Genomic DNA, 27,074 nt, shown 5'->3' with positions numbered 1-27,074 from the left:
CAATGAAAATCTATTGGGATAGTGGTAAATGCAGTGTAAGAGATGTAACTGCTTGGCAATAGTAAAGGATCAATTATTTCATTTTTCAGACACTGTGAACCACTGGAATAACACCAATTATTAGTTAGCTTGGAGAAACACTGAATGACTAAAAATTATTTTCTAAACTCTACCTGCCACAAGATGACAATCCACCTTGCAGTACAAAGCAGCACTTAAAATGCATCATGGTGTCCTATGAGATGTTGCACTCAATGTTCTTTTAAGTATCTGTCAAACTATCACATACAGAAGAAATCAGGATCCAGTCACAGCTAAGTTGCATTAGCAAAAGAAGAAAGAAAGTACAGCAAACAAGTTGTAATAGATGGCCTAGCCAAATGGAGCTCTAATTCCATCCTATAGAATGTAAAATCATAGGATATTCTGAATTGGAAAGGACCATATGGATCATCAAGTCTAACTCTTGTATTACTGTGTGCCTGCATAATTGAGAGACTTCTCCCCTCCACGCGTACTGTGCCAAAATTTATGTCACTGTTAATTTCTGAGTCTAACTTTGAATTTTACCCATTGTCCTTGAATTTCTAGATAAGTAAATAAAAATTCAACAAAACTAGGCATGTCTATAGTATCTATATATAGTGTGGTACATAAAAACAGTTGCAACAGCAAAGATACACACATAATTACTTATTGTTGGAAAAGTGCTTTGAAAATATAATAAGTTACGTAAATGCTATGGTTTATTGAGTGCCATGTATATCTGCACGCATATGGAAGGTGGGCTGAAGAATGTGGGTAGGTGTTTGAAGGAAAAGAGTCGTTAGAATGGTGAACATTATTACCCTGAGTATTATGGTAAAAAGATAGAAATATGTCAATAGTAGGAGATATATGTCAATGTCTATTTATATTAAAAAAAAAAAGGAAAAAAAAAAAAAGCTCAGTGATCATGAAGGAAACTTCAGAAAAGATAAAATAAATAAGTACCAACTTTACCATCCACTACCCTCAACAGGTCCTTTGGATCATTCTGGGAAGCAGACTTATGATTCAGCATCTCGGGGGCTGGCCCCAGCACTCCAGAGGCAGGCTGTGGCTGGAACAGTTTATTCATTTTGAAATCTTCTGCTTTTCCTCTGGAAAAACTTCCATCAAAAGGACCAACTTGAGAAGAGTATCTATCAGCATAAACGTGTGACCCTTTAGTCCTACTGTGAGAGCTTTTATCATTGCTTTGTGCTGACAAGTTCTGAGTGATGTACGTATGCAGTGCAGCCATCAGAGCTTTCTGGTCAAGCCCCGCTTCTGACTCCGTTGAGAACTTGTCTGGCTGAGGCTGGTTGAAGTTCATCCCATGGAGATTTTCAGCATACTGTTGATGAGATGTTGATGTTTGGGCCAATGGAGTTGCTCTTTCTTTGGGTTTCTGCATCAAGTAGTACCTTACGGGATCATTATAGATGTAGCTCTAGAGAGAACAGAAGGTAGAAAAAAATGACTGAGTCAGTATTTCATCGTAATAATTTTTGTTATCCCAGGTATAAACCATCAGGAAAACAAGAAAGAAACAGAACCCGTAAGGTGTAGGGAGTTGCAAATCTCACATTGTTAAGTTTTGCTCAAAGAGGCAAAAATTTTGCAATTCATTAGATTATTAAAGCAAGAGAAAGAGATTAGAGAGAGAGAGTGATAAAATTCAAACTTGATGTTAATGATGTATGCACTGTTTGCATTCAGTTGGATAAAGAAAATTAGTGAAATCAATTTCCCTTTTTGTATTTTAATAGACTTCTGAGAATAACTCTTATTTTTTGTTACTTAGGCAAACCTTCAAGCAAAAAACAGAAATGTCATCTCTTAAATAACACTGAGAAAATATAAAAAATATTTTGTATATAAAAGATACTTTGTTCTGTTTAAAATTCAATCTTTGAATTTTTGACTAAATTACATTTGTAATCAGAGCATCTGTTATAAAGGATATAAAGAATATGAAGAAGATATAAAGGATATAAAGAAATGTGAAAGCTTTTAACTTCTTGATTACTTTTAAATAAAATAACTCAGTAAATTAAACAAAAAATATACAAGATGGTTCAATTATTGTAATGCCACATTGTAATTAGAAAAAAATTCTGAAAAAACTGGTAAGAGTGAGCATTCATGAAAGTTTTCTGTTCTCAGTTTCAGAATTTCAAAGGTCACAAAGGGGAATTCAAAATCACAAGAACTGTGCTGTTCTTGTTGACCAATCTTTTGTAGATGAAGAAATTTAGTTTTGAGGACAAATTCTAAGTGCCCCTTAAGCACTGTCTTTATTTGGTACTTAAAAAAAAAAAAAAAGAAAAAACATTATTTACTATTACATAGACTGTAATCTAATCCTAAACAAAACATTTTGTTATGATCACAACCTGAAGGCAGGATTTTGTCTTTTTGACAAAGCAGTTCTACTATCCTAAGTTATTTCACTCCCTACCACATGTCAATTTGAACAAAGAGATTCTCTTTGTTGTATATGTTCAAATGCATGTATGGGGTTTGTATACGCTCACAGTTATTCCAACTATTCTTCATTTTTCCTTCAGTCCTTAGCAGGGTCTGTTGTGAAAGGACAAGAGGAAATGGTTTCAAACTAAAAGATGGAAGATTCAGATTGGATATATGAATAAAGTTTGGATTGGACCAGGTGACCTTTAAGAGTCCCTTCCATCTCAAACAGATGATTCCATGACCATGTACTACAACATGTTGAAGTATGTGTCCTGGATCTCTGGTGTGGATTTTTGGTTAAAGGGTCAGCCATCATTCCAGCTCTCACTGCTGTGAATCATAACAGATCCCTGGTGTCTCTGCATTGACAGTAGACCAACTGGGGACTGAGACAGAGCTGAAGCATAAATTCAGAGACATGCAGAAACTGTACACACCAGAGGAGAGCAACAAGTAGAATTTAGCCTGAAAAAAAAATTGCTGTTTTTAATGAATACTATCTACATACTTGATGGCAAGGTCTGGATGTGCAAATCTACTAGTCATATGTATTTACTTCCTAGTGCCAACAGGTCTTTGCATTGTGTAATTAATTTTAATGATACTGCCCAGAAGGAACTGAAGAGGATAACACAAAGCAGATGACTCACACACACCTCATCTCCATTCCCTACCACTTCATGCTCCTTTATAGAATCATAGAATCACAGAATCACCAAGGTTGGAAAAGACCTAAAAAATCATCCAGTCCAACTGTTCACCTATTCCCAATAGCTCCCATTAAACCATGTCCCTCAACACAACATCCAGCCTTTCCTTGAACACCCTCAGGGTTGGTGACTCCACCACATCCCTGGGCAGTCCATTCCAGTGCCTGACCACCCTTTCTGAAAAGTAATACTTCCTAATGATGTTCGGAGGACTGTCTGGGGATAAAGGCAGGGAAACATGAAAGGAAAAGGACGAAATTCCCCATTCAGACAGTGAAGAACATGGAATCAGCTAAATTCATCTAAAGTAACTATGTTTTAATTGAGATCTTTTTCCTGCATCCAGTCGCCTGTTTTGCTTCTAAAGATTTACTAATAAACCAAATCTTAGGGAAAGCATAGCTGTTAGACTCTCTCAAACTACTTGTGAAAGATCAGGGTCAGGTGATGTGGGGTGGCTTTTCATGGGCTATTTAACAAGTCCAAATAGTCTTTAATGTTAACAAATCTATGATTTCCTATGCTTTTTCAGGTAAGATCGTCTTGAAAGAAAATGCAAGAGAAACACCAAGTGATTGTACACAAATTGCATTATATGTGAGAATTGGCCCTGGGCTCAGAGCTGCACCTCTGTCAAGAAGGGGCAGCCGCTCAGCAGCTTGACAGGTCACACTTCGGGCAGCAGGGATGAAATATTAAAAGTTCTAATTAAAGCTCAGCATCAACAGCTCAGCTGTCTTCACAGGGCACTCAGTTACCAGCCCATCTGATGTAGCTCAGTCTGACTTAATTAAAGGGCTCTCACAGCTGTATGGCAATCCTCAACGTGGGTAACAAAGAAAAAAAAACAACTGTTCCTTGCTGTTTGCCATCTCAGATAAAACACAGCACCAAAAATGTATCTGCAAACAGAAATACACAAGATAAAATACAAATAAAAATGCAGCAATGGATAATTATGCTAGACTCTGAGACTGCTAAGTGGCATGGGGGAAAAAATATCTATTTTTTACAGGAAGAGACAGGAGGAAAACATCTGTTACATGTGGTTCAGTGACAATTTACATCTTACATTATTAATAAGGAAGGTTTTCTGCACTCTAGCCTTCTGAACATGGATACTGCTAGTCTGACTTATTTCAAAGTTAGATGGGACAACCCATGGCCAATGAAAAGTACAATTCCCTAGTTGGTGCCTTTGGAGACCCTGCTAACATCATGAAGAACAGAAAAATGGGGAGCAGGAAAAATGTAAAAAAGAAAATTAATTTCTACATTGATTAAACTGACAGTAATTAAAAAAAAAAAGAACACCCACAACCAATCAACTTAGCAAATAAAAAGACATCAAATAAGATGTGCAGAACTAGGAAATAATACTGCAGTACATATGTAATTGTTAGCAGGCACTTCCCTATTACACAATCACAGAATCCTTGGAGTTGGAAGGGACTTTTAAAGGTTGTCTGCTCCAACCCCCTGCAATGAACAGGGACACCTACATCTCCATCAGGTGCTCAGAGCCCCGTCCAGCCTGACCTTGAGCATCTCCAGGGACAGGGCATCCACCACCTCTATGGGGAACCTGTGCCTGTGCCTCACCACCCCCACTGTAGAAGACATTTTCTTTTCATCTAGCCTAAATCTACCTTCTTTTATTTATTATCATGAACAATTTTTTCATCAGATAAAATAGTACTCAATAATCTCATGTTAGTAATACAACATTTTTAAAAAATACTCTGAATTGCAAAAACTCTCAATTAAAAATGATCTTATTTCTCCACCTCACAAGATTTTCCTCCCATTCACCACCTTTCAAATAAGTTATCTCAATAATTCACACATTATCAACCGCCTTATATACACTAACCTTTCTGAAGATGGAATTGTTAGGGTGATGTCTTGTATGGTTTAGCAATGTAAGTAACTGACATTTTCTATATGAAAGTTCACAGAAGGGCACATTAAATGACACCCTGCAAATGCTCTCTAAGTCTATGAACTATATGTTTTGTTTAACAAAAAAGTAATTTAAAAAAGGGACAGGATGAGATACATACATCATAAGGCACAGATAAATACTGTGCAACTTATCCACCAAGGGGCAGATTGATTTGAATGTCTGGCCAAAGGGCAGAAGTAATAGAATTAAATTTATGACAAAATACTTCATTTCTTGAGAATACATTTTCTTAATCTTAAAGGGAAATATGCTGAAAGAAATTCTTTAGGAATACAAAAAAGGAAAAAATATCTTCCTCCCTCAGTTTCATTTTGCCTTTTTCTTTTGAATTTTTTTTTCAGGTATTAATTCATGTTTGCTACCACCTAAATTTGGTGGACCATGATTCCACCTACATTATTTACTGTGGCTGTATGAGATAGTGGCAATACTTTCTCCAAAATTAAAAAAAAAAAAAAGAAAAAAACAACAACAAACACAAAACAAAAACAACAAACCAGGCTGTCCCTCATCCACAGTGTCCTAAGGCTACCAAAGATAAAATGATTTCATACTTTAACTTACTGTGTGAAGGGAAAGAAGTTTAGCTTTTCCTATTAGCATGCACTTGCCTTGTATCAACCTGCTACTTGGGAAACTGCACACATTCATGTGAGCCCCCATCTCACAAAGAGCACAGGGACGCCGTGGGCTGTGGGTCTGTACACCTCCATTTACCTTTGCCTTGAGAAAAATCCATCTGACAATGAAACTTGAGGGCTGTACCAGTTATGTGGAGTGGATTACAGTGCAAAAGTTCCTGGGTTGGAGCTGGGTAAGCAGTGTAAGCAATACAGCTGTGTCCTCACAGACTGTTCTGTACACTCCTATGCTAGCAAAGTTTTAATTCTTCCAGGCTGTGAGCCAGTGTATCTGAATAGAGCTGCACTGTGAGGAGGATATCTTAGCAGGCTTCAAGCTAGCTGAAGGGGATATCTGTGTTCTACAAGTCTCTGCATGCTGCAGACATGAAGTTACATATATAAATTCATTCTTATGCTTGTCTGACAATAATAAATAAAGCCAAAGAAAAAAAATTCAATCTTTCAAGCAGTAGTGGAGCAAAAGTATTTTCCACCAACTTATAATAGCCTTTTCACTTACAGTAGACAGTAATATTATATCATCCAAGAAACCACTGCATAAAAAAAAAAAAAACCCAACAACTTGGAAGATTAATTTGTAACCCAGAAAGCAGTAAAGAGGCCAAACCAGTGCTTCTGCAGCAATGGGATGCTCGCAGGCCTGTGGTCTTTTGACAGATTCACAGGCCTAAGGCAACAGAAACGGTTAGTCATCTCATAAAGCCTATTATTTCACTAATAATTTTCTGTAACTATCTCATATTTTCTTCTGGAGAATTACAACAGCTTTGAAACCATTTAAGAACTACATCAGAGAAGTAAAGATGGCAAAGATTGTTAATTAACATCCTGTAGTTTGCAGTGTCAAAAGCTTGATCAAGCAAAAGGGCTCCTCAGAGCTTCCTTTGATCAAAACTAGTGATGACTTTGCTTCCTAATTCTGGTTGTGGAACTGCATAACAGGATTGGCTGGAGGTCTGCCTATATATCATTCACCAATCTACATTGCTGTAATTTCTGGTGGCAGAGATTTGATTGTGAGCAGCATATTCTACCATTTTTAAACAAAATCACCTCTAAAATAAAGAAGAAAGAGAGGATAACTGTGTTGGTTTCTTTCATGTATAAGTAACTATTTAAAAAATTCACTTTTAAGTCTCAAATGTTCCCAGACATTCTCAGTCTCCTTTGAGATGCTCTTAGCTACACAGACTTTCCTGCATAAATAATTCTTATCGTTAGTAGCCATTCCCTTTTCTGCTGAGGAACGTGCTAGCTGTTTGTTCTCTCTGTTTCTGACAGATCTCCATCCATTGAATAAGATTCAACAAGGCCAAGTGCAAGGTGTTGCCCTTGGGTGGAGATGATCCCAGATATACATACTGACTGGGAGAACTGATCCAGAGCAGCCCTATGGAGAAGGACTTTTGGGGTCCTGGTGGATGAAAAGCTGGACATGAGCCAGCAGAATGCTCTTGGAGACCGAAAGGCCAACTGCATCCTGGACAGCATCAAAAGAGAGGAGCTAGCAGGGCAAGGGTGGTAGGTGACTGTTCCCCTCTGTTTTGCCATCATGAAGCCCCACCTGAAGTACTGTGTCCAGGTCTGGAGCTCTCAGCACAAGAAAGACATGGAACTTACAGAGCAGGTTCAGAGGAGGGCCACAAAAATGATGACAGAGCTGGAGCACCTCCCATGTGAAGAAAGATTCAGGGAGCTGGGCTTGTTTAGCCTGGAGAAGAGGAGGCTCTGGGAAACATCACTGCAGCCTTTCAATGTTTGAGGGAAGCTTATAAGCAGAAGAGGGTCTGAATTTCAAATGGTCTGATAGTGATAGGACAATAGGGAATGGCTTTAACTTTAAACATGGAAGATTTAGGTTAGAGTTTTGGAGGATTTTTCTTTTTACTCAGGGTGGTAAGTTGGTGGCACGGGCTTCCCAGAGAAGCTGTGGATGTCCCCATCCCTGGAGGTGTTCAAGGCCAGGTTGGATGGGGCACTGGGCAGCCTGACCTGGTGGGTGGCAACCTTGCTCACAGCAGGGGAGCGGTAAGTAGATCATCTTTAAAGGTCCTTCCAACCCAAGACATTGCATGATTCTAGGATTCTGGGATTCCACTGGATAGAATAACATTTCTGAAACAAAACCTTTGGTGTAGAGTGTGTGTAAGCACGCTGTTCAGTACACTTGTTTGACCATGCTCCATGTGTCCATTCCACTGCAGTCTGTCCTGCCTCCCCAGTAAACTCCACTTCTAACCGTTCTCCTAGGTGAGAAGATGCCTGTTGTGTGTCCATGTGTACCTACAGTGATCTGAAAGCCAAAAGCCAGACTTGGACCATGAGTCCTGTGATGCATGTGGCATATGCTCTCCCCGGCCTCTGACTTGATGTGGGGACAGAAAGCAGAGGCAGCTTCACCACTGTAAGGCTACCAGATTAGTCAACTCCCTCACGTTAATAACAGGAACCAATGAAGTGACAATCAGCCCCCAGTGGATGATAGAAATTTTACAGAATGGTGATGAGTGCTGATAGATATACTTGTGTTTGTCAGCCTCCCTCGTCTGAGAACAGTTTGCTCATATGTCAATAAGCCTGTTACTTAAGGTTTCAGTGAAAGATGTTTAAACACATTTTCTCTAGGCATATGCTGGTGTATTGAGCTAACTCATTATCTAAAAATGATTTACAAAGAAACATGAAAATCTTCATCTGCCAAAAGTTGAGCACATCAACACCAATCCAACGTATTTATAACTTCAACATATGAGCCTAGAGACTACCTTTATCCAAAGAAATATAAATGAACAGAGATCTGCAGGATTCATGTCTGTAACAATCCCTCCAAAAGCAACTGACCATTTGCTGCATGACTGCTGTATTTTTCATCCAATTTACAAAAAAAAAAAAAAAAAAAAAAAAAAAAAAAAAAGCACTGTCCTGGTACTGATATACAAACACACTCACAGATGTTTAATAAAACAAGATTTAAAGTTTTGTGAACTCTATCTTCTTATTTAATTACTGTGATCTAAGATTAAATATGGGATACTTTTAAATTTGTATGACCTCCACTACCTTCTTAATTACAGAAACAAGAGCCTCAAACACACAGTATTCAGCAAAATAAAGAATTAATTTTGAAAAGGTGGTGAATCTGAAAAAGAAGGAAGTCATTCAGCTTTTGAGATTTTAAAACTATCAACCAATGCTTTAGTAATTTCTAGATAATTACAACAAAGTAACAAATCAGCCTTACAAAAAGCCCCAGACTGACACACATCATTTATTAATACCATTTCTATAGCTCTTGCACCTTCCAATTATTGTACAAACAATTAATCTATACAAGACAAACGTGTGATAAGGGATTAGGATTTCTATGTTAGTCACAGAATTGCCATGCCTTTATACGCAAATCCAGAAATGGTAGGTATAGCCAGGTGTTAGCTCTAAGACTTGAAAAGCATGGTACTGGCACTAGAATCTTCACTTGCTAAATTATTAAGCTAAAAGATTAAGTTGCAGGTCATTTCAGAAGTCTGTATTTATGGTGTAAAGAGCATGCGTGTAATTTTGCTATGCTTTCTAGCCATGATTCCCTCAAAGGCATAGATACCAAACTTCCCCACAAAAATCTGAAATACACACCAGACACACTCAGACGTTGAATTTAGTGTCTAATTTTATATATTTAGATAGCTGTAAATTCACATATTTGCCTATGCATAACACATTCATAATGTGTGTATATATATTTATGTATTTATTTATGTATTTCAAGTTATATATAACTTGGAAATTCCCTTTTCTCTCCACTGTTTGTAAAAGGAGCTTAGGCTGACTTGAAGTAACACAAACATTGGTATTTTGCTAAATGAATTCTCCAATTATTGTGAGCTTTTGTTTGTTGGTTTACTTTGTTATAAGAGGACTTTAATGTTTCTATTTAACTGAAAAGATCCATGAGGGGAAAAATGATCAAACAGATGAAGTACTCACTTGAGGTTTAACTTTAAGCCTGCATTCTACCAAAAAAAATTCCTCCATGACCTTAGAAAAGCCATCTAATCATTCTGTGAAATAGGGATATTTGTTCTACCCCACTTTCTAAGTGCATTAAGTAAATAAGTACATCAATGTTTTGTGACATTCAGATGTTAACTCTAATGGCTGTTGCACAGATATGCCAGTAGGCAGGAAATTCTGTAGCTTCAGGGTGGTACACCTCTATCAATTATTCCTGATATTTTTACTGAATTGTTTATGCACAGGGTATATTACATTTTTCTTCCTTGTACAGAATCCCACATATAGGAAATATTAACTTTAACATTTATACAAGCAGAATTTAAATGTATGCACTGCAGAAAGGCCTTTTGCTATTCAGCATTTAGCCATCGAATCAATTTTTTACAGTCTTCACTCAGTACTATATTTTAATCAATGTTAGATAAATAAGGGCCTTGCTTTTTTGAATTACAGCTCCAGATTAAAATGAGCAATGACTGCATAATTTCTTACTAGTTAATCAGCATAATCACTGTTTGTAGATAAATTCAGAGTATATATTTCAGCATTTGTGTGATCTGATTTTCTAAAACAAATAATAATCCCTTTAATAATTATCACACATCTTAGTTCTTTCAGGAGATCAATTACAAAGTGTCAAATAACTGATTTTCAACTCAACAATCCCCTGAAAGGGGAAAGTGGAATACTCCTTGTACCATGGGTTGAAATACAAGCTTTACCCAACGTCCTGCCTAACCTTTGCAAGCTTTGAAATTGCAGCAAACTGACTCTGCCTTGGGTATTTATTTGCATCTTTTCTCTTTCCAGCACTGCTGTACTGCAGGTCTACAACCAGCCATTGCTTGCTGCCACTAACCACACTCTATTTCTTTTGCTCTTTGTGATTCTTTAGAGACCTTTATTAGTTACTTCTTTAATGTAAAGAAAGATTTTTTTCTTTTCTTTTCAAAGTGAAATTCTCTGAAGACTCTGAGTTAATCAATTTTCTCTCTACACGACGTACTAGGGCCTAAGAAGAACAGCATCCTAAGGAATAGCTTAGTTGCATGAAGTCCCCACCTCTAAGGATTTTAAAAGTCAAGTCAGACTGAAGAAATAAGAGCAATAACTTTCTTCTTCTATCCCTCAAACACTAACCCATAATACAGAGACCCCTACAACAAGAAATGCAACTTTAATACAAGTACAGCAGACAACTTTCTTAGTCCTATAGCTGTTCAGAAGGTTTTCTGGAGCCCAGAGGAAAAAGAGCAAGAAACAAGGTGCACAGTCTTGCATCTACAAACCTACTGCAGTCGTACAGTACCAGAGCAGAGCACTTTTGCCAGCCTGAGGCTTTAAAAATTCAGAAGTCAAGTTATCACAAAGCATGAGAATATGTTAAAATAGTAGTTGGAAGAAAAAATAAGCTAACCCAACTGAGTTATTTTCATTATTTTTCTGGATTTGAGACTTTTAAGTATGCTTGGATCACATTTCAAATCTTTTCTCTTTCTGCAATGGCTAAAAACTTAATCTAAGTCAGATGAAAGCAGTATAATTGAAATCACATCTAATTACTTAACTGCATGCATTTAAGTTTTTAAAAACATATAAGACCAACCACAACCTACAGCCTTGGCTGCTGAAAAGTAGTGCTTGTTTCTATCCTTATCAATTTTGCTGCCTCTCTTTTTGCTTTGCTTTAGTGGTCACAGAGCCCAGCAGCAGGGCTACCGGCAGCATCAGTGTGAGTGAGATCTCCTTCTACAGCTGGATGGCTTTAGTGATGCCAGCTGTGTGCTGTCCCTTATAACCTGGCAAAACTATGCTTCTCATTGTGAGCAGAAAGTGTTTTTCTTCAGGTCTGGGTTTGTTTGCTTTAATTAACCAGAGGGGAGATGCACAGAAGAATTCACGTCATTTGAAGCCATTGCATTTCTTGCTTCAGTAGATGAGATAAATCAAGATCTCTCATACTGTTTGTGTGCTTGGCTGTATGTTGTTTTTCATACCGAGTGCAGGTTTAATAGAAAAGAATCACAGAGACTGATAATGCAGATTTTGTGAATGGTAAAATCTCCATTAACCCTGCGTGGGGGAAAAAAAAAGGAAAAAGAAAAAAACCCCAACAACTAGCTAATGCTTAAGTAACAAATGCCACCAAGTGCTCATTTTCTGAACAACTCTATCCAGCTGAACTAAAGAGAAACCCTCTTTACAACCATAATCCTCAGGAAACAAACTCACAAAATCTTCCCATTTACATTTACTTATCCACATGCAGAGTAATTATCAGCTGGCTACATTACAGCCTGCAGAAGATAATGTCCCAATACTGAGAAAAATTATCTCCGTGCTTCAAAATCCACTCAGAGAAGCTCTTGCTATAAAAGGTAAAGTTGCATGATTTAAGCTTGATATTATTTCTGTCACTGTCATATCAAGTATTCTGAACATGAGAAATATGAAGCCATCTTTTGTTTTAAGTTCTGCTGTACCTCATCTTACAGCTTTGTGCATAACTGTATGGATGCTCTCTGACTGGTAATTGTAAAGCCCTATAGCTTTATTCTGGCAACACACATATGGAAGATGGTAGAAAAAAATAAAGACCAAAAGTTTATAAAGCAGACTTATTAAACATATCTAAGTTAAGACACTAAGTAAAACTTTTTGATTATAACAACTATTTTAAACCATCTCCCTTTTTCTTCCTCTCTTTTATTTTTGGTTAGAGTTCTCTGATGACATTTTTGGAACAAATCAGAACCCACTCTGGGACTCTGCCTAGAAGCACTGCATTTCTGCAGGATTCAGCTGTACTTCATAGAAGGTGGAGTATCAAAGCAACAAGAGTGGCATTACATTTCCTGCTCTCTGACAGCAAGGATGAAGTAAGGGAGATAAATATATACTTGAAAGAAACTGACTTTGTAAGAAAGGCGAGGGCCCTAAAGCTGTAATTCTAAGCAAGATAAAGTGCCTCTGTATTAAACCTTAATTTTAATCGAAATAATGCAAGAATGCTAAAAAGATAAGAGCTTGCTACAGTTATACAATGTAGGTTGATATATGAATTACAAAATAAAGTATCGACATTTTGTTGAACATGCAACAGAAGTGGTTAATGTAGTTACTTACAACTATAGGTGGTATGGCCATATGACATGCAGCTTCTGCAGTTACTTTCCTTCCTACTCATCTCCAGTCATTGATTTTTACATTTTTTTCTGCTTCATGGAGGACCAAACATTGTGTCTTTTATTTTGTTTAAAGTTATTCCAATAATGACCCAATGAATCAAGGTACAAACACTGCATCCCTCTTGTTTCTTTATAAAGAATAACAGTCACATCTGATTTGCAGAGCAAAGGGCAGCTTATCCAAGATAATGTAAAATTCATGATTTATTACTATTTTTTAAGATATTTTTCTTCTCTCTTTTTTTTTTTTTAATTTAAAATTATAGCTAACATGTCTGGCTCTATGTCTGCGTTTTAAGATTCTTCTTAGTAAATAAAGCATACAGTTTGCTTCTATACATGTCTCATTTCCAGATTTTTCTCGTCTTTGTCCCACTCCCCCAGGCTTCAGAGTACCCATCTCCATGGCAACACTTGATAAGGTTGGTGGGTGGTGTTATCACAGCAGGCTTCCACACAGAAGGTCTCAGCCATATGGATTATTTATGAACTTGCATGACAGCACCAGACCCACTGAAATACTTCTTGGACAAGGTTTTTCTACTCTCAAGCCAGTGATTCAAAGCAGGGCATCCTCACTGCAGTCAGCACCCACGAGTAATAAGCTGGGGCAAAGCATCCCAAAGGTGGTCACTCACCCATCCCCAAAAGCTACCTTAGCACTGCCTGCAAGTTTCTGTTACTCCATGCGAGCACCCACTGGCATCTGCCACAGACTGTAACCTGGTTGTACATGCCAAGCAGTGAAATTGAAAATCTGCAGCTTCTGAACAGACTACGGTCCCAGATATCCCACAAGTAAATAGCTGATACGACTTATACTGCTGTTGAGTGTTGCTGATGCAGATACACTGCAGTAGATTTATATTTCTGAGTTAATTCTTGGAAAAAACTAGCAGTTTGGCTTAGACATATTTTCATCATCTGATTTTTTCTATGTACTAGGTAATTTTTTTTGCTAAAGCTGTTGCATTTAGACCGTATTCATGCAAATAACCCATAACTTTTTTTTCTGAAAGGGTCCCTAGAACAACAGCCTATTTCTTTAAAACAACATTGTTTGTACATGTGCATTTTTTGAGCAAAGCATCAAGGGCTATGAGGGCCTGTCACATGCATCCACTTCATCCAATTATTTTTAGGATTTTATCAAGCTCAGTCTTAGAACCCAATAGATTTTTTTCTAGGAAACAAAAACACTGTTTCAGTTCTCAAATAAGCATTCCTGTTTTGTTTTGGTTTTTTAACATAGACGATACCCAAGATTTAACAAGTGTAATCTTCCTAGTTCTCTTCCTAGTTGTATTTATTATGCAGACATCTGCATCTGAATTAATTGTGATAGGCTTCCTTTATGATCAATAAGAGGTAGGGATTTTTGAGGCACAACTGATCAGATTTATTGTCAAAACCTACTAACTATTGTTATTAATTATACTCTAAGCACCATAAAAACCACAAAGAATTAACAGGGCAGTTTGGCCAGCTGTTTTTAGAGGAAGGTTTCAGGTGCTTTAACGAGGGCTTCAGATCAGCCAGTGAAGCTGTTACAAACTTCACCCTATTTTCCTCTCTTTCTAATATTCAGTCAGACGCTACATAAGTTAAAATGTTCCACGTTAGAAGAGCTCTATGGTTTATATAACGAAGCTGACTGTTCATCTGAGGAAGTCTTGCAGTTATGATCATCAATTGGAAGAGACACTAAGAAAAAATGTTTGGTGTCAGGAAAATAAACAAAAATAACAGAAAAATAAAGAACATCCACAGGAGAAGAAATCACAGAATGTAGGAACTACATTAAAATTCAACCTTGACAGAAGCTTTGTCATTCCTCTTCCTTGGATAGAAATTTGTAGCTGCTGATCGAGAGAGAAGACCTAGATATTTAAGATATTGCTGAAGAGACTCAGCCAAATTCACATCATTTTCCAGATGAGATTTTCTTTCATGATCTTCATTCTGTTCCAAAATCCTGCACAGCAAAAGCAAATAAAATATCATCAGCCTGCATAACATACAGCATGCCTGACAAAAAAGTCACTGTTTATACAACAAAACCCTGAAATTAGTTCTATTCAGGAGTTCTTAACAACAACAACAAAAGACACTTTTAAAGTGCCTTTAAACCACAAATATACAGAAAATTCAATGCTTAAAAAAAAAAAAAAAAGCTCAAAAAACAGACACTGCTAACAATTTATTGCATGAATCAAAGTTAATGATCCAAGAGTACATCAAATAAATGCCGACATGGAGGCAGTCACATTCAGAAGAAATTTGTAAAAAAAAAAAAAAAAAAAAAGAAACTATGCATGTCTAAAATGCATCCCAAAACAGACATGGAATGGTTCTGAGATTTCAAAACTTTGCTACATGATAACAAGAAACAGCACAGTTTCATCCACACGTAATTTACAGAATACATCTACTCCTCCTGGACTAAGCGAGTCAGCTTTAGCAAAAAGTTTAACAAGGAAATACTGAGATGGAAAACAGCATCTCTCGTGATCTTCTCATGCACTTGGGAATCACAGAATAGCTTTTTCCTGATTCTTTTAGACAGAACTCACTGATGTTTGTGAAGAAGAGCTAAAAAGGTGATTAAACAACAGCAGCGTAGAAGCTCTTACGCAGGCCTCTGTGTAGAGTGCTGTGTGCAGTGAATCTGAATTATTACCACCTCTCCTCATCTATCTCAACAACACGTCAATGATTATGATAATTTAAATGTCAACACCAGCAACTATTTCCCTCCATGTGCAAAACAGCAGAGGGAGGATTCTCAGCCTGCTTCCTTGCCTGTGAGTGGCATACTGTTCACAGAATATTTTGAATTGGAAGGGATCTTCAAAAGTTATCCGGTCCAACTCCTCTGTGATGAACCAGGACATCTATGGCTCCATCATGTGCTCAGAGCCCTGTAGAGCCTGATCTTGAATGTCTCCAGGGACGGGGCATCCACCACCTCTCTGGGCAGCCTGTGCCAATGTTTGTTTTGAGGGAAGTGTCAGCATTTCCTACCTATGTGCTCACACACATCTTCAGTGAAGAACAATTCCAGGTGGAGCAGCTTTCCAGCTCAGGAAGACAAGGCATTATTTCGCTCTCAACACTTCCAGGCCACTGTAAGCTCACGTCACGGTGCATATTTAGGGACACAGCTTGAAAGACTACCGTTATCTCATTTTCCAAATCTTGGGTATAATTATATTACTTCATGCATAGTAGAAGCAACATTTCCTTCAATGCCCGTAGCTGTATCTAACGCATGTCTTGACTAATTTCATACCGATAAATAAATTAATGACCTAATTTGCTGCGGTAGCACTGCAACCAATAGTTCTCACAGGGTTGCTCACTTTGAAGAAGCAGAAACAAAGCCTCCACTTCCATCCACCAAGAGGCAGATCCTAAGTGAGGAAAATTTCATTTTTCTGCTTCAACAAGGAATCTGTGTGCTTCAGAGATGCATCATGGAGCTGGAGGCCTGGGTCTCACTTGCCCCCTGGCGGGTGTGACTTCCACAGCAAGTCCTCAGCAACGGGACCAGGGCTGTGGAAGCCTTCCTACATTTTTCTATTTTCTCAGCCTGGAGGTCTCCTCACACCTAGGACAATTTACACAACTCTGAGACTTACCCAATGCCTGTGAACCCTCATGCTCAACTATACTGTCACTATCCTCTCCTCTCCCCAGAATATACCTAAATTCACTACAAGAAAGGACAGCCTGTATTTCCCTTCCTGTGTTCCCATGCTGAGGGCCTCCAAAGTCATTTCGTGTACCTTCAAGACTGTGCAACTCCGATTCCACCAGCTACCCCCGTTGCTAAGAAAACAAAGGTAGGCTGCCTGGAACATTATAGAGAGCTTGAAAGTTTTGCTTTCTGCTCATTCTGTTTGTATTTTTCTTGTATTCCAGACTTATAAATTCTGCAGTATGGCAGAGGGTGGATGCACAGGTAAAATTATCCAACTACTTTTAAACTTTAAGCCAGGCTAAAACTGTTCTACACTTTTAGAAAGAGTTGGGCAATATGCTTTCTGCTTCAATAGAGATGAACTAATCCAAACAGGTTCTCATCACAGAAGGTATCCCAGTTTAAAGCACTCATCTTTCATTCATCATTTAATTCCAACATCTCCTTTCTTCGTTAGCTTTGAAAAGGAAGGGAAAATGGTAATACTAGACCAAATTCTGCCCTGAGGATTTCCACCAGAGCTAATGGGTACTGAATGCTCAGATAAAAGACAATTTTTAGGTTAGCTTTTCAAACTATTATTTATACTATGTAATTGCTCTCACCGGCGCTAAATGCAAAATCTGAGATGTACTTTTCCTAATATCTCTTATGGAGATAGTAATTGATCTCAAATTATGTTTAAATTCTGTATTAGACGTAATATTTTATATTACAAACTGAAAAATAACAATTAAAATATAAAAGGCTAACAAAGGATTACATTTCAGTTGAAGACAACTTTAATAAAACCCTCCAAGTACATCTGAAAGATTTGTTAAAATCTTTGTAGTTCAGCAGTATGTCACTGTTGTTCATCTTGTTAACACAGAAAGTCAAACACATTAAATAAGCTATTATTGAAACCGAATTAAAATATTTCCTTTAAATTCAACAAAATGATTTTGGAAAATGGATGAAAGCGCAACATCTGAAAGCACCAAGTGAGTAAGAGGAATGACTGCCAGTTGAGTTCTTGTGCACTTATTTGGGAGTATATTCAGTTTTAACTTGTTCTGAAAAAAGAATGCATTCAAAGAACAATAATGTATAAAGACAATAACCTAATTACATTTATCCACAGAAATAATTACACAATTCCTACAAGAAACAGCACTTTGGGAGCTTCTTCATGGAAATACATGAATCTCTGCACCTCGGTATTAAGTTTTTCTAGAATGTTCTCTATTAATAGATACCACAATTTAGAATAAAGAGATTCACCTTTTAAAATGCTGTGAGAATCTTATTACTGACTTGATGGTTTTATTATAGAAACAATGCTATACCCCACTTTATAGTTTTGAAGCTTGTTGGAAACGTTTCTGGTTTTGCCTAATTGCACCAATGAACACAACTGACATTTATTCCCAGTGCGCAGAATGGGTTTCTTTCCCTTTATCTTGGATCCTCTTTTAAGAACTTTTTTTTTGTTGTTTTTGAAATTTAATAAGGACCCAGGAAATGCCATGTACACTCCAGTTACCCACCAAAGAACAAACTTTCATCTTGAAATCAAGCTCCCCATTTCAGGGATTTTTTAAGATGAAATCCATGTCTTCTATTAGATTTCATATGCAGTAAGTTAGCCTAAGTCAATTTACCTTTCAAGTGTCTGGGTCTATCTTCTTGCTCTCACTAACACTGTGAGGATTAATGACTCATTAATATGACTTCATATTGTCTTATTACACACTTTACTCTTAATAAAAGGTCTTCATGTCATAATGTTCCTTTGATAATCAGATACCTACACTAAGTTGCTTTTTAAATTATTTAATTATTATCTGATAATCCTTTAGCAAGTATATGTGCTCAATGGGCTTAAAACATTTTATCAGAAACTACAAGAAGACAGGGAAAAAGTTCCTACTGTTCTCTGACCTACAGAATACATTGCAAATGGACAACCAGAAAAATCAATTAATGTTTTAAACTGTTGGCACATAAGATAATGCTCTCAGAGGCACAGCTTGGTAACTTCAGAAAATCTATCCACAACGGGAACTGCTCTAAGTGGAACACGTTTGAAAGTCTGATGTACCTGAAGTGCCTAAAATGTCAGTACACAATTTTTTTTTTCATGTACATCTCTAGTTCAAAATACAAAATGGCTCTAATCCGATTCCAACAGGAACTCCTAAAAGTGATCATCTGTTCCTAATCTAAACCTACACTGTTTCTCACGTATCTTCTTATATATTTATTTTTTGTGCAAGTATGAATCGGGAACACTGCAGAATGCTGTTTTGATTTTGCAGAAATCTGGCCTATTTTATCTTAATCGCATGAATAAAAGTTCTAGATATACTCATTATTCCCTGGCAGTGTTCAAGAGGCATCTGGACAACGTGCTGCATGATATGGTTTAGTGCTAGTGGTGGCGATGGTGATGAGGAGACGGTTGGACTGGATGTTCTTATAGGTCATTTCCAACCTTGTGATTCTATGATTATATATTAAAAAAATACAAGATCTTCAAAATAATTTCTGATAGCACACAGAGTAACACACACAGTAATGGCATTTAGAGCACCTAAGCAATGAGAACAGATTTTGGATACTACCATGTGAAGTTATCAGCTTTATGACAAATGATAGATTGCTGTCTGTTTTTACAAGTTAAGCTTCTATCTTACTGCACTCCTGAAGTGTATCATACTGTGATTATAAGACATGTTTCTGTTTCTTTTATATTGAATACAGTGGAATATGCGCAAAGCACTGGGTCAGATTATGAATTAAATCAAAACAAACAGAGACAAAACAAAACTGAAATGCTTCCTGTGAAAGAACTGCTGGACAAATCTGCTTTTGAAAGCCAGTCTTAAGTGCAGCTGGCTGAACTGAGACTAGACAGTGCATGAACGTCTAGCAGACCTGATCTTTGGATTTTGGACACCTAAACTAACAACTTCATATTTTCTTAGCCTGATGATAATAAGAAGAAAATGGCTGAGAGTTTTAATCCATTCTATTCACTATTCCTACCAGTTCCAAGTGCTGTTGTACAGTCGTTCTCTATTTGTCACACACAGAGCAGTTTTAGCAATGCATTTAACTCAGCTTCAAATTCCCACCATTTGCCAAGACTCCTCAAAGCCTACTATGCAAAAATACCACAGAAGACTTACCTTCCTGTATCAGATGCTTCAGATGCAAAGATGTCAGGGTGTCTGTTGTGGATTTTGTGGATGTTTGAGAGCTCCTGACCAATGACATGCTGCGTATAGTCATCTTGCCAGGTAAAACCTGAAAAAACACAGACAAAGAAACAAAAAAAAGGAAGTCACTGTTTAGGAACTTGAAATTTTGTCAAGAGTATGTCCTATATAAGAAAAAAAAACAAAACAACAGCTTTGTTGAACATGAATCCAAGAGTAAACTAGAGACTCCTTTCTCCTGTAAGAAATTTTGTTAATCAAGCTTTTCCTAGCATGACAGAAAGACAGAAGACAACAAAATGAGATTTGAAAGACTTTATTTTTACACAACTCTAACTTCTTACAATTTTTATATACATAAAAAAAGAGTTCTTTGGGGATAGCTATTGAAAAGAGATATTTCAGTAGCTGGCCATTAATAGACAAAGCATCTTAATTCTGAACACTAGTATCCATCAAATAGTTGTTTCCTAGAGGTGATTTGTTCACTTCTCCCCCATTCTCACCACACTGACCCTTCTCAGCTCTCTCCATTAAACTACACTTTTAGACTGCTAAAGAGCTCGTACTGCAGTGGAAAAAAATGTTTTGAGTTTTAACATAAAACATGTGGAGGTCAATTTATTTTATCTTTATATTAAATGTTGTGACAAAGAACTTTACAACAAGGGGGAAGTAGAACTGCAAAGGCAAATTCCAGTAATTACTCATTAATTACATGCACTGCCAATCTCATGGCAATTATACTTAGAATAATGATATGATTATAAACATAACTGTTATCCAATTTGTAGATTTTAGATGTTACAGTAGGACTTTAGTTCACAGAACTTGCCTGTGTAATTATCTGCAATTATCTAATAACTAAAATCGCATAATTGCAGTGAATTTCTTTTACACCACGCACTATAAACCACCACAAAACCCCCAAATGAATATCGATCAGAGCTCCAGATATGGTGATCTTGCTAATACGTTCCTAAAAGAAACCACCTAAGCAAAAATCCGCCCTCGGTGCAGATGGGAAGAGACACATCTGCCTGTTAGAACCAGCCTCTGAAGAGGCAATTCTGGTTCGGTTCTACTTCAGGCACACTCTACATTTCTGCTCCATTCGCAGTCAACAACAGATGTGTTGGTATAGGCACACTCAGGACCATCAGCCTCAGCAGAACCCAGAACTCGGCCATCTCACTTCTTGGATGAGTGCTTTATCCAGCAAGCTCTTCAAAAAGAGTTGAATTCTTTACATTCTTACAGGGCATGAAGATTGAGTTCATTGTCTGTTTACATAGGCCTGGATTTTACAAAGTACTTTAAATAGGGTTCATTCATTCTGCCAAAGCAGATGGTTCTGAGCATGCAGAAGTATAAATAACTGTAGCATTTATCAAATGCTCAGTTTCAGTAGGAGCTAGATAAAGAAGCTGGGTGTAAGACAGGCCTAAGGAGTATTCAGACTGTGCTGCTGTCTGGGATTTAGGCAAATTTTAGTGGCGAAAACTCCCAGTTTTGGAAAAAATATAGGTGTACTGCAGCATTAACTTCTGTTTTTCTTTTTCTTTTTTTTTTCCCACTAATGAAAATAATAATAAACAATGTGGAACCCTGTAAATATGCATGGGCTTCCACAAACAAAAAATCCTCTTTGATCCCTCTTCTTAAATAAAAATGTTACCCAAGTTTATTGAGAAAAAACTTCACCTGAAATCACGGTAGATGTTAATGGGTACAGGAGATTCCAGACCACTGGGAGAAGGAAGAATCTCCGAGATATTTTTAGATCTGATTCATCCTTTTCAAATGCAAATCTCACTTTTTCAGATGTGCCATAGAAGTAGATGGACTCAAATCAGTCTAAGGCCGCTCAGAACAAGTTTGTATGTGAATGCACAAAAATGGGTCACGTAGCACATACAATTATCTTAGTGTAGTGGTACTGAAATTATTTTTGCAGGGAGGTTTATATAGATGTGTTTGTTTGAGTTTACATCTCTATTGTCTTTAATACTGTAGCATTACACGTTTTTAGTGGTGCTATAAATTCATGTGGAAGAAAGAACTGCGATAACATTCAAGTTTAGAAGTGCAACAAAGTTTGGGTGAAATACACATTTATATGAATAATTAGCATATCTATCAAACTACTAATTTATGAACCGTGTTTCCAAAATCACTGCAATTTCCCTTTCCAACTCCACTCCAACACTGGCCCTATTAAATACTAACTATTATTCAGTAATTACTGTAAACTTTGAAGAAAAACACACAGAATCTCTCTCAAGAGTTTTGTTCAAATTAAAGCATGAAAGAGCTCATCTCTGCAGCATCTGCATGAAGACAGGAAATTAATCTCTCTCAGTCCTAAGCAATGTATTTGGGAGCAGACAGAGGTGTCATTAGTTAGGTATGTCTTTATGCCTGCAGAAAATCGTTCTGGAAAAAAAGCAAAGCAAATCATTGTGATCCCAGGACTCAATGGCCATGTGTATTTTATTTGACTGAATGTATTTTTTTTCTCCTGCTGCATAATTTTAAGATACAGTACTTAATATGGACAAAAAAACACACAGCTGTGATGTTAAAGGAGTACCAATAAATGAAAGAAAACAGAACATTTATTACAGCTTAAGAAATTAGAATTAAGGGAATACGCTTTCTCAGATGTATCTCCCAGCATTTCTAACTCAGATAAGAGATAGAATGCATGGATGAAAATGCATATTTTATCTAGTTCCAGGAAATCTCCTCTCTGCAATTAGTTAGCATTGCTATTGCTTATGTAACTGCCTCCAGAACTGCAATGTGTTCAAAGCCAACCTTACACCAATCGTTTCCCACCATTGTTTCAGTTTCAAAAAAGCATCTCTCCCACACACTGAGCTCAACAGAATAGCACATTCAAGAACTCTAACACCACACTGACAGCTGCAAGCAGAATTAAAGTTGAGAAGGAGCATATGACGCCGGGTGGTGATTTCCTGTTCCCTTTGTCTGCCATGTCACACCTAGCGCCAGCGTCCCACTCTGCACCCAATTACAGCGATTTGTCTCCGCTGGCTGAGCAGGATCACAGGGTGCTCTTGTACACACATTACTTCCATGTCAGTAGCGGGGAGTGGCACAGGGACACCCAGCCTCGTGAGCCCTGTGCTGCTGCAGGCCTGCCCAGAGCTTGCACTTCCCAGCCCTGGGTTCCCATCAACAAGCAAAGCCAATGCACAAACAGAAGGAGGCTGACGAAACCCAAAGTGATACAGACAAAAGAATTGCACTGAAAAGCACTGGGTTGTGAGTCCTCATGGGAAACAAACAAACAAACAAACAAAAAAACGAAAAAAACAAACCTAGAAATACAAACCTTCCCCACAAGAAGTAATGCTTCATCTTAGTGACAGTCAAAATTTTAATTATTGCTTTGGGTTTTAGATTAAAAATCAAAGAGTCACAGAATCATAGAACAGGGGTTGGAAGAGACCTTAAAGAGCATCAAACTCCAACACCCTGCCATGGGCAGGGTTGCCCACCACTACTACTACTGCTTTCACAAATGCACATTGGCAAAGAAAATATTAGGTTCTCCAAAAGTAGAATCAAAGATGATTTCACAACAATTTCATTTTTAACTTGCTTCATTGGTTTTGCCACACCACATTATTTTAAAGTAATCAGCATCCAAATATATATTTTCTTTTCTTGGCTGTTCAATTTTTCCATATATTGGCACCCTTTACTTTGGCTTGGACTCTGTTTTTCATCTTACAGAAATTTGATGCCTTTGCAGATATGTCTGACCACATCTATAATGCATGCAAATTAATTAGCAACTGTTGAAATCTTCTGCTACTTCTCTCTCTTAATTTGCTCTTAGAATCATTGGCACAAACAATTTTTATTCATCTGAATGCCCAAGCAGGAAAACTACAGCTTTTAACTTTTAAGGCAGTGTGGTGTACATCAGCAGAGCCCGAATTAAGTCCTTTGCAACACTAACAGTTCTCAGTGCCTGAGGATTTGTGCAAACCTTCCCCAGCAGGCTGGGAAGGATGCTCAGGCTTCACAGGGATCTGTGGGCACTTTCACTGAGACCTGTGTGTGACAGCCTAATGCAGGGCCCTTCCTGCTCTTGTGCCACTTGAAATCCAAAATGATTAGTTCTGCATCAATATTTTGGCAACAAAATGATTTTTACATATCAAGTCCATTCAAAGTGACAGGAGATTATTATATATTGGCAGAAACCTATATACTCAAGCCTGATCCTTCTTTGTCAGGAAAATCCTCGTATAAAAATGCCAAAAAAACTCAGAAGTATTCACACTTGAAGCCATAACGTATTACTATTTTTCAGTTGTGACATTATTTTTTTTCCACTTTTTGGTTTTATTATTCATTTTGTCCCTGTACAGTCTACAATAAAATAGGTTTTTCCCTGAGCTACCTTAAACTGCTTCTTCATTTCAGAGAGGAAATTCTCAGTTGTGGAGCTCAGAGAGTTTCATCCCCCATGCCATGTGTTGCAAACCATTAAAGCCTACCTGAGCTGTCAGAATACCTGCAGAGCTTGGAATGATTGGCTTTCTTCCCTAACTTTCACAACAGACAGCTCAACATATAGACGTGGCTTTCTGCAGGTTGCCCTTTCACATCCTCCAGAAGAGCTGCACTTCTTTGCAGCCCACATCTCCCTTTTCAGATCTCAAGAACAGGCCCAGTAATGTCCACTTTTCAATACTAAGATAAAATTATGGCTTTAATGATGAGTGTATATCAAAACCCATTTTCTCAAGTGGCATTTTTTCTACCTAAGAATGTAGCCAAAAGATAAAATCTTGATGCTTCCAGTTACAGAAAAGAAAACTAGAACTTCCTTCCAAGAGCAATTTTGTAGAACAACTGACAACAGCAGGTTAATGGCAAAAATAATAATGGAGAAGTTAAATCCACCTCTGCACAGTAAATGTCACAGTTAGCTTTCACTATAAACTGGTGTGCCACAGCATCTAACTCCCCTGTATCTTTGGTTTGGCATATTTATTTATTCTGAAAATTGTGACTGAAGATGGTTTCTGTGAAAGCAGAAGAAAACCTGGCAGCACAGTTTTGTGTTACATTTCCATGAGAACTTGCTCTATTTTTTCTTGCTGTGGTCCAACATTTTTTGTTTTCTCGGTCAAAAGAATCCCCGACACAGCCTGTATTTGAAGAAACAACTTGGAGCTACAGCAGCCATCACCACTCCTGCTCTGTGGTCATGGTCTCCTGAACATCCCCAGGCAGTTGTACTGAGTACCAAGTTTTACACTGGTAAGGTTTTTGTCCTCTTTTGGAAATTCGAGGAGGAACTTCTCTGCAATATGCAAGAGGTTCAGTCTCTGCATTCAGCAGCAATTCACTCACACTCAGAAGGCAAAAGCTTCTGCACTTGAAAGAACAGATGAAAGGGCTGCCTAAGGATCACACTTTCAAATTTTCATGTATTGTTTTATTATACATAAAAGCAATAATCTCCACAGAATTAAATTACTAGCATGATCTTTTTACAGCTTGGATTTTAATTTACTCTAAGTAACTATCCCAGAAGGTAGAGGGAAGGCTTTTCTCTTCTGTTTTTTTGGAATTTCTGTCATTTGAAAAAGCCAAATGAGTGCTTCATTTGCCAAGAAGATTATAAAATACTCTCACAGGACCTAGTATGCAATGTTACCTTACCTTTATTTCAGCTCATGTAGACAGATACAAATAATTGGTTTGTACAAGCTGAAGTTTCTAAGTGTTATATAAGATTTTTCTGCCACTAGAGCTGATAGTAAGAAAAGAATAATGGGATAATGTAAAATATATAATGTAACTTCCAGCTACAAGACGTTATTTTCCATAGATTAGAATAGAACAGACATGAAAAAGACTGCAGATCCTTGACATAAATCCCATGCTATCCACTATGTCTTAAAACCTTCTCATAAACCAATGACCCTCAACCTTGAAAGCAGATGGTTCTGTATACAGAAAATAATTTTAGGAAGTAAGGTATGCAAAATGGAGCTTATTTCATGTTTACAGCTTTATATGAATGTTCAACCTAAATTTAATTCACGGTCAGTTACATCTTTAACTTGAATAGCTCTCTAGAACATCTTAGCTGTGACATACTCATCAAAAAACCAATCAAATTAACATATGGTGAGCAAAGGTGTATCTTCTGTTCCTCCATTTCCTCCTGGCCCTGCACCACGCACAGACACGTCCTCAAAGCTGTCAGTCCAAGGAGTTTCCAGGAACACAAGGAAATATTCACATACACCCAAAATAACACTAAAAGAAGAAGTGGCTTTGCTTGTTTCACAGAGCTGTGAATTCACTTGTGTTAGCTGACAAGCACATCCAAGTGTAGGTGATTTGACCTAAAAAGCCTGACTGTCATTCTACACTGTGAAACAGCCATCATTACCACACCCTCTGCAATCTCCTATTACACTACAGTGGTAATCTTTCCTTTTCTGTTAAAATATCATTTTCATTTTTTTTTTTAATTTCTTTCTCATTCCTTTTCTTTTTTATTATTCTTTTCCATGACGTTTTGCACCATTCTAAACTTCCATTCACCCATTTCATAATAAGGGATATTTTTCATATTGTAACTCAGTTATAATGCTAGAATATACAGTGCTAAGAATGGAGATATTGTCCAAATACGAGTTAACAATGCGTATAAAATCAGCAGGTCTTCCTTCTCACTTTATTTTATCCATTTCATTTCATGCTAACAGTAGGATGACAGCCTTATTGTCTGAAAAATGCTGTTCCTTGGAAAGCACTTTTGAAGTGCCTTCAATCTGGGAATTAAAACATCACCTGTAACAAGGCAGAATTGGTCACAAATGTCCTGGCACTTAAATTAGCATAGAAAATTATGTGGATATGCAGGTTATACATATGCGAGCAAATTCATCTCACTTCTACGGTTCTTCATGTATTTTTAAACGCCTCAGAGCAGAACTGTTCTTTCAGATCCATGCAGTGGTTCCTACCACCACCGCTTGTAACTGCTGATCTCTCACTGTCGTTTGTGAAAAATCAAATTTTGGCTGTCAGATGAGGGCTTTCAATTGCTGATGCAAAGGCAATACGCAGGAGTGCAATACTG

General features: G+C 37.4%; 1 protein-coding gene across 1 annotated transcript in view; it reads right to left on the bottom strand.

Annotated features, from left to right (window-relative positions):
* Positions 1-27,074, bottom strand: part of LOC122189778 (receptor-type tyrosine-protein phosphatase N2-like) — a 132,259-nt gene that overhangs the window by 9,152 nt on the left and 96,033 nt on the right. The window contains exons 4-6 of the mRNA XM_042889154.1: positions 19,898-20,015; positions 14,834-14,996; positions 1,003-1,474 (exon numbers count right to left, since the gene is read on the bottom strand). Of these exons, the coding sequence (XP_042745088.1) occupies positions 1,003-1,474; positions 14,834-14,996; positions 19,898-20,015 (753 nt within the window). The remainder of the gene's footprint in view (positions 1-1,002; positions 1,475-14,833; positions 14,997-19,897; positions 20,016-27,074) is intronic.

The sequence above is a fragment of the Lagopus leucura genome, unplaced genomic scaffold, assembly GCF_019238085.1.
Source record: "Lagopus leucura isolate 7727_CA_CO unplaced genomic scaffold, USGS_WTPT01 Super-Scaffold_100157, whole genome shotgun sequence".
Taxonomy (NCBI): domain Eukaryota; kingdom Metazoa; phylum Chordata; class Aves; order Galliformes; family Phasianidae; genus Lagopus; species Lagopus leucura.
Note: the sequence above shows the minus strand (reverse complement) of the source record. Positions and strands in the feature narration are given on the sequence as shown.